We start from the raw sequence: 9,482 nt of genomic DNA on the forward strand, positions 1-9,482 counted from the left end.
AAAGGGTAAGATAAATGAGCGATACCGATATAGTTCCAGCACCAGACAGTAAGATAATTAAGTTAGGCGAATCAGTACTTATGTGTTCAACACCAAGCAATACATAGAGAATACATGGTCAGTGTCTTAAAATATAAGCTGTATTTTCGCGAGGGTAAAGAAAGACAAAAGTGGCGAGCCTTGGCGAGCCACTTTTGTCTTTCTGTCCCGAGCCAAAAATACAGCTTATATTTTAAGACACTGACCATGAATTCTATTTATCCTGCAACATAAAAATAATCATCAGAAATAATCATTTTGAAGTGGAACGGTGTCAAAAATGACAGAAATATGTTCGCCTTTTAAACGTAGTTTCACTTTGAAGTAGGTCAGTCGAACTGACGCACGTGCTATGATTCCAAAATACAGCTGTTTTCCGTCACTGCCGTATACAGCAAAAATATATACGGTGGGTGTATTCCGACAATGCGGTGGCAGTTGCAGGATAAAATAGTTTCTCCTATAAAATCAGCATCAGCTTCTCTTCTCTACGATATATCAGACATCGGTACTCCGAAAAAAACAAAACCTTGGTCGAGATTATCTTTAACACATAGGAAGTTATCAAATATCATAGAAGAGACAGAAGATCGTTCAAAAGAAGTAAGTATGAGACAGTCGGTAGAAGATACCCAAATTGATGAGCCCGTTATGAGCAATAGTCCTAATGTAGGTAGGTAGGTTAGTTAGATACATAGATAGGTAGGTAGGTAGGCAGGTAGGTAAAACAAATATAGCAATGGGCTCTCTGTAGAACTGCGTCCTCGTCGCAGAGCCCGGTAACATTCTTTATATGTGGCTGAAAGTTCTACACATATTAGATAAAGACATTTACATTCATACGACAGCTAGGTTGCCATATGTATACAGACAATACACACTACTCATAAACCAGTAGTCTTAGCACGGGGCGGTGGATTGGGAGTAGTCTGCCCTTGGTACGGGACCGGGCGTAAACAAAAAACCCCGTGATCATCGCCGCGATCTAAAAAAGGCAATATTTGAAATGAAATAAGTAGTTTTTGTAATTAAAACTTATATTTGTATCAACAACTAGGTTTACTTAATGTATTGAATCGAAAATATCATAAAAATAAACCCTTGTTTACGAATAAACAGTCAAAAACCGTACCTTTTCACGGTTGAGTGCGGCGTACACAAAATCACACTCTGGAAAATGTAAATCGACGATTACTAAAGTTGTAGGTATTACTTCCATTTTATTTTAAATGTCAGATTTTTCAAATATTAATCAGGATTTATAAGACAAACATGAGATTTATTCGTTGAGCCATTGTTGAGAAAAAAAAAAATATGTATATTCCTGGTACGGGGATCGGGTCCGGGACCGGGTGCGGCGTACACGAAATCACGGGGACCCAGATATCGGTGGCTAAAAATACAAGTTTGAGTCTGAAATAAAAAAATGACTCACGTGTGCCTAAAAGCTAAGAATCTTAACAATTTAGTTACTGAAGATCAAAGCCCAGTACGTCGTAGTTCTGAAACAACCATAACGTAACCACCGGGAATCCTCCGCTTCGTCTGCAACTACGGTATTTTTAGCTCAGCGGAAGGCTTTGAAGTTTCGACGAATGCGCATGGGTTGTGAAAGTAGATGACGTAATTTTACCGCCAATGTCGGAAACAGGTGCTCTGTTACTATGAGGAATAATGCTATTTCTCGGCTAATTTACAAACAAGAATTGAGGTATGTACAATAACACTGAGTCTATCGATGTTCTTCGTGATTTTATTTACGTTTTAACTCGATCTTATTGTCGTTGTTTACAGACAAGTAAAAAAGATCGAAGCTAATAGTCGTCCTGAAGTAATGTCATGCGCAGTCACTGACTTCTTAGTCAATCGGTTAATTAAATTCGATGTCCTGTTGTCTTCGGCGGAATACATGGATATTAAATCACTGAAATATAATATTTGTATTGGTGTTGTCATTTACCATTACTGGCGTTTGAAATAAAGCATAAGAATCGTGCTAAAACCAGACGAATTTATCTCGACTTTCACTTTGACCAAACACCGGAAGTGCTCGTCGCAGATGTAAACAACATGGCAGGCAACTTTACGATCGGTCAAGTCTTACCAGAGTTTCAAGAGTTATTTGACGAAATATTTGATGATGAAGATAGCGATGAGTTTGACGGGTTCGATATTGATGAGGAGAATAACGACTGCGATTTATTGGGGTCATTTGCTGAAGATACCTGGATAGAAGGCGGTAAAACTCCCATGGGGTTTACATTCACGGGGAATGCTGGACCTAAGAACTTGCCTGAGCCAGAGACTGGATCATTATCCATTCTTGACTACTTTGAAGCGGTTTTCACAGACGGTATTCTGGATACAATTGTCACTGAAACCAACAGGTATGCCAACATTTATATCCAAGGACATCCAGAGCCTACTCAGCACTCCCGCTTCAAGAAATGGACTCCAGTGACCCATGGTGAGATGAAGGCTTTTATAGCAGTGGCAATTGCAATGGGAATTATAAAGCAGATCAACATGCAGGACTATTGGTGCACTGACCCTGTAGTAAGTACGCCATTTTTTTCTTCTGTGATGCCCCGTGATAGGTTCCTGTCGATCATGAGTTTCTTGCACTTGTCCAACAACACTTTAGCTGTTCCCCGTGGCGAGGAAGGTTATACTCCTCTTCAAAAACTTGGTTCTCCCTACCAAGAGCTTCTTCAGAGATTCCAGGAAGTCTACAATCCTAGTCAGTGTGTAGCAGTAGATGAGGGAATGATTGCTTGGAGGGGAAATTTGAAGTTTAGGGTGTATAGTCCGGACAAACCAATCAAGTACGGAATAAAGCTTTACATGCTCTGTGACTCTAAGAATGGATATTGTTCGCGAGTGGAGCTGTATACTGGTCGTTCATCAGAAGTCAGCGAGTACGGGGCGACTTATGATCTTGTTATGCGGCTGGCCGAACCATACCTTTTGAAAGGTTACAAGATTTATATAGACAATTACTTCAGCAGTCCAGCACTATTTTATAACCTGTGGCTGAATGGTACCCTTGCTTGTGGAACGTTACGCAGCAATCGGAGAGGAGTTCCAGACAAGATGAAAAATGCTCATCCATGCAAAGGCCAGATGATGGCATTCAACAATGGAACTTTAGTGGCAGTGAAGTTTTCCGATAAAAAAGAAGTCTGTCTCCTAACAACAATCCATGAAGGTATGTACCTATTCAGAAATTGCTTATGAATTTATATCATGAATACACTCTTGTGCAATACAGTTTTTGACTTAATATACATCACGCTTTTGGCCTATGATCTGCATTTCTTTTTGGATTACATTGTTGATGTCTGCAAACCTTTATCAATGGTATACTATTGATTTGTCAGTTTTCAAATATTTGATCAATTTCATATTTATATAATCGCATGGCATTTTGCTTATATTTAAACTCTGTGATGAATGAATAATGCTACAAGTATTACAAGTAAGGTCTGCTACATGTGCATTATTTTACTAATTTTCTGGTAATATTACTGACATTACTTTGAGCTCCCTCTGAACTATGAAATATCTCTATGTTGATTCCAATATTAAGTTATTGATATCTTATGGTAATTTTATCATAAGGTGTTATTATTTGACTTGTTATAAAATTTCAATGAAACAATAAATTTATCAAACTTTGTTAAAATATTCTCCATATTGCTGCTATTTAGGAAAAATGGTCATCAAACACTGCAAAGAGAGATTCAGAGGGGAACTTGATTGCCAAGCCAGACTGTGTGTTAGATTACAACTACAACATGGGTGCAGTAGACAGATGTGACCAGATGGTGGCATACGCTGGATTTGACAGAAGGACACTAAAATGGTGGAAAAAGGTCTTCTTCCACATGCTTGGTCTTGCTGTGCTCAACTCGTACATCTTGTACAAACAAGACAGCCAACCCAGTATTGCACAGGATTTTCAGACGACAGCTTGTGAGTCAACTGGTCTCTGCTGCTGAGATCTCGGGTAAGTTTTGAAATAGTGCTGTCTGCTAAATTAACTTTAGTTACATTGTAACTCTACAAAAAAGTTTTGTGATCAGTATTACCATAAGGTAATGTCAGATTTAAGGATTCATTGATATACATATGGACACACACACACAAAAATATATAAAAAGACATGTTTATATATACATGTATATATATATATATATCATAAACTTATATTTACACTCTGTATAACATGTATTTCATTATATGAACTATATAAAGTTCAATTTATACCAGATGAAATAACTAGATTATGATCAAGTTCAACAGTATTCTTTATTAAATAATAGGTTTAGTTTCAACTTACATTGAATTGTGTACATTTATACTGATTCAGTGTAACATTTTAAGAGACAAAGTATGATAATCTTCATTATAATCATTGCATGCGTAAATAATCATATATATGTTTCTAATCCATAGGCCCACAGCAAAAGGGGCGGAGGAGGCAATCTGCTGAAGTGCTTCAGAGGTTGACAGCGCAGCATTTCATTTGCTAATCTCCATCAACAGGAAAGAAAGCCGATGCCAGCAGGAAATGTATTGTCTGCGGTCCAGCAGAGACCGATTTGTTCAGGTCCCAGCATCCTGGTGAGACAGTGCCGAAATCTTGTGGGAGGATGACATGTTTTCAGTGCAAGCAGTGTCAGGTAGCTCTGTGTGTTGAACCCTGCTTTGAGCTAATGTATTCCATACAACTGCAGAATTTGTGCTTACCTACAAGCGTCAGAGGAGACAGGAGGAGGAGTAATAGCTCTTGTAGCTGAAAATGCTGTGAAATGCAACTTCCTGGATAGGACATTGGTCATTTCTTTTCAGTAACAAAATTTAAGATTATCTCCCTTGAGTAAAATAATTTCAAATTATCTCCCTTGAGTGATAAAATTTCAGATTCCATTAATCATTTCAGTTATAATTATTGTCATTGATAAAATAAAAGATATATATTGTGTACTCATATAGATAAAAGATATCTTAAAGAATTAAATAATATTTTTAATTGTGTTTATTGGACTTTTGTTGTTTTTTCATGTGAAGTTTGCACTTTTTCAGGCTTAGCAGATGAAGTGCTAAATTTTTCATAAAATTGATATTCAAACCGCCATTGAATGTCTGGAATACATGATTTGGATCATTCTTGATATTTTAGCAGGAAGAAAAAAAAACGGTTTGTAAAAAATTGTTTTTGAAACAAATCGGCACTTAATGCCATCCTAATGGGAGACAATTCAGCACCACAAGGGTTAAGGTGCTTTACCAAAATTGTGAATTTCATGACCCTGGGGTCTCACGTTTGCCCCTGGGGAGGGAGTAAACGTTACTATAGTTTATATAGGGAAATCACATTTTTGACTATTATTTGTTGGATTTGTATTGGAATTCATTCTAACTTGTATCAAATTATCAGCATGGGATGACACTTTGATGGTATGTACATGTTGGCCCTAGTTGACCCCCAGGGGCTGATGGGCGTGGCCAAAAAGGGTCAAATTAACAGAAATTTTAATAATCTTGTTCTTACAGCCCAAATAAGGTAGAATTAAATACTCTTCACAGATCGAAGGGTCTTAAGGTGCTTTACCATAATTGTGAATTTCCTAGCCCTGGGGTCTTGCGTTTGCCCCATGGGAGGGGATAAACTTTACTATAGTTATAGGGAAATCACATTTTTGACTATCATTTGTTTTATTTGTTTTGAAATTCATTCTTTCATTCAAATTTACTGAAATATTTCAAAAATCAGGTGACCGTTAAAGCCCATGGGCCTCTTGTTTATACACCTGCTCCAGTGCCTCCCTTCCTATGTTACATCCTATTAACAGTCAGGGTCATTCAAGGATGTGCCAGGTTTTGGAGTGGGGGAAGTCACAGTTCCTGTATAGTAGTGTAAATCCTGTTAGCCAGGTAGATTATGTAAGTGCTGTAAATTGCGATTTGGGTTGGGTAGGTAAGTGTCATACTGGCCCAGCATCAAGATGGTCAGATGGGTGACACCCCACTGGGACAGAGATAGGCTTGACACTTTACCTGTATAAATAGTTGTTTTTGTATTTTGAATTAAAAGTTATTATTTCTAATTGATAATAATCATTTAGACAATACTATTGATATCATTTGAAAGTGTAAGTTATGTAGTTTATGGAACTGTTTTTAAACGAACATTAATGTTCGGTTATTGCCATCAAGAACTGGACTGAGAAATATGACCATATTTGGTAACCACATTCACCAATACGCCATCTACTGTCTGTTTCAATGAAATATGGCTGCCCCCATTGCCTTACGCTTCAAATAATTTACTTGCAAAAACATCTTCGTTTTATGTAGTAGTTTTACCGAAAATGTTGAAATGTATTCAGTAGATGTTTTCAAGATGCATACGATTTGAGAAATGCATAACGCTAGCGAAATGTGAAGACTAAATGAACCTGAACTTTGCGAATAACTCCAGGTCAATATATTTATGTAAACAAATATTGCGCAGGCGCATTCGTCTCCGGATGTTTAGAAAGTTTTGCTCTTCCGTGTTCATTCCAAAACGGCTGACATTATAGCATCGGTCTGCAAATATGTCCGCGATTTACTTAAATGTGTATTATATATATTCTAGAATGTTACATCATTATCAACTAGATGGGTATTTCTATAATTTAGAGAAAGAAATATATCAATAACGGCATAGAGACGATACATTGTATCATACTATAGGTTACTGTACATGTTTGCGAGAAAGGTAGATACTAGGTGGCATTTGTGGTCAGGGTGACTGGTCATAGCGTTAACATTGTCATCGATTTCCATATTCCATTTTCCTTTGACGAAAACGACCAATAAATCAAATGCAAATGATAATATCTTGTTGCCATGTGCACGGGATTGGTTGTTGTAGGCGATACTTGGAACGCATTTACTGTTGTAAGGGAGGTAACTGCAAGATTACGGAAATCAAACGTTAAACCAATTTGATTGGTCGATTCTTCCATGACTTTGGCAATGAGTTTACAATCGAAGTGACAGATAACTACGGCAATATTCAGATGATATCAACAATAACACTTTTAGATACGTGTGGTCGGCAGTTGTCATGTTTAAAATGAACAATTATATAGCTTGTTTTTATTTCGGTAAAGTCGAGAATATTTACTGAAACGGACCACAGGTGAAGCAGACTTGGAAATACCGAAACGAAGAAAAATGGGGCTTAATTATAATATAAATTGACATTATTTTCAGAGAATTGACCCACATATATGTTTTTCAATGCCTAATTGTATCATATGTAAAATATTAGAGGTCTACGAATTTTAAATTAATTTCTCATTTGCGAATCGCGGCCCGATTGTCGTTAGAGTTGAATTACCGAAATGGCCGATAGTGGACCCAAATCGATATTTTTACGAGAGAATGGACCCAATATAGGATCTATTAATCTTTGGTGTGTGTATATATGCATATGCATTTTTTTTCCTTTACCTGGAAGTATTTTGAAAGAATTTGCAAAATACCGAATTCACGATCAAATTTTCGATTGTGACGAACTACTGAGACGGTGTTAAGTTCATGTTAAGTCAATCTGATTTAAATCAGCTGTTACATATGTAGTCTACACATGGCTACGTTTACTATGCAATACGCCTACGTAATTTTTTTTCAAAGACGGAAAACGGAAATCCGGATTATCTAAAAACAAATGCAAAAGACTTGTGATATTCACTTAATTTGACATTCAGCCATTAATTGTTATTTGTAGTTTTATAACTTCTGAAATAGTGTGATCGATTCTCTATATAATATTGCTGTGGAACTTGTGTTATTTTTCAAACAAATTCATTTTGATAATTTGTTAATTTAGAACTTTCATCAAGTCATGATCAAGACTTAAAGTTCTCGCTACACCATACTTCAAACACGGAGTAATCAATGAATTGATAAATTGAAAATTGAAGTCAAGCAAATGAGTTAATATTTACCTAAATAATTTTTCAATATACAACACATGTTCAGATGACTATTTGTGCCATGCTGTTACAAGATTTCAGTTATAATTCTAAAATTGAATTAGTATGTAAATATATGTTATACTGTCAATATCCACAAAGCGAGTGTAGTCTACTGTACTCAGTCATGCCGGTAGATAGCGGTACATATACGTACTGCTTACATCTCGTGCTTACTTGTGTGAACTATAAATCAAAAAATGGTTCATATATTTCTATATATGACTTCACAAATCATGCGGTGTCTGAAGATCTGAATGAAGTGAATAAACGATGTATTAAATTATTTTTATGAAATATTCAAGTCATAGATCATTCTTTTTTTTTAAAATACTGATTTCAGGTCCATTTTGGTAATTCAACTATAACGGCAATTAAAATACTTCTCGTTTTTTTTTAAAGGCGGAAAACGGAAATCCGGATTATCTAAAAACAAATGCAAAAAGACTTGTGATATTCACTTAATTTGATATTCAGCCGTTAATTGTTATTTGTAGTTTTATAACTTTTGATATATTGTGATTGATTCTCTATATAATATTGCTGTGGAATTTGTGTTATTTTCAAACAAATTCATTTTGATAATTTGTTAATTTAAAATTTTCATCAAGTCATGATCAAGACTTAAAATTCTCGCTACACCATACTTCAAACACGGAGTAATCAATGAATTGATAAATTGAAAATTGAAGTCAAGCAAATGAGTTAATATTTACCTAAATAATTTTTCAATATACAACACATGTTCAGATGACTATTTGTGCCATGCTGTTACAAGATTTCAGTTATAATTCTAAAATTGAATTAGTATGTAAATATATGTTATACTGTCAATATCCACAAAGCGAGTGTAGTCTACTGTACTCAGTCATGCCGGTAGATAGCGGTACATATACGTACTGCTTACATCTCGTGCTTACTTGTGTGAACTATAAATCAATAACAAAAATGGTTCATATATTTCTATATATGACTTCACAAATCATGCGGTGTCTGAAGATCTGAATGAAGTGAATAAACGATGTATTAAATTATTTTTATGAAATATTCAAGTCATAGATCATTCTTTTTTTAAAAATACTGATTTCAGGTCCATTTTGGTAATTCAACTATAACGGCAATTAAAATACTTCTCGTTTTTAAACGAACATTAATGTTCGGTTATTGCCATCAAGAACTGGACGGAGAAATATGACCATATTTGGTCGCCACATTCACCAATACGCCATCTACTGTCTGTTTCAATGAAATATGGCTGCCCCCATTGCCTTACGCTTCAAATAATTTACTGGCAAAAACATCTTCGTTTTATGTAGTAGTTTTACCGAAAATGTTGAAATGTATTCAGTAGATGTTTTCAAGATGCATACGATTTGAGAAATACATAACTCTAGCGAAATGTGAAGACTA

The 9,482-nt window shown here is 35.7% G+C and overlaps 1 protein-coding gene across 1 annotated transcript; it reads left to right on the forward strand.

Moving 5' to 3' along the window:
- The first annotated feature begins 1,423 nt into the window (after positions 1 to 1,423).
- On the forward strand, positions 1,424 to 5,025 carry LOC117342963 (piggyBac transposable element-derived protein 4-like). Its single transcript, XM_033905270.1, has 2 exons — positions 1,424 to 4,048; positions 4,498 to 5,025. Exon 1 carries the CDS (start codon positions 2,110 to 2,112, stop codon positions 3,274 to 3,276), a length of 1,167 nt encoding a protein of 388 aa, XP_033761161.1. The 5' UTR covers positions 1,424 to 2,109; the 3' UTR covers positions 3,277 to 4,048; positions 4,498 to 5,025.
- Positions 5,026 to 9,482: the final 4,457 nt, after the last annotated feature.

The sequence above is a fragment of the Pecten maximus genome, chromosome 14 (genome assembly GCF_902652985.1).
Source record: "Pecten maximus chromosome 14, xPecMax1.1, whole genome shotgun sequence".
NCBI lineage: Eukaryota > Metazoa > Mollusca > Bivalvia > Pectinida > Pectinidae > Pecten > Pecten maximus.

Excerpts from the sequence above, each read along its gene's own strand:
- LOC117342963 (XM_033905270.1), top strand. The coding sequence starts at position 2,110 with ATGGCAGGCAACTTTACGATCGGTCAAGTCTTACCAGAGTTTCAAGAG.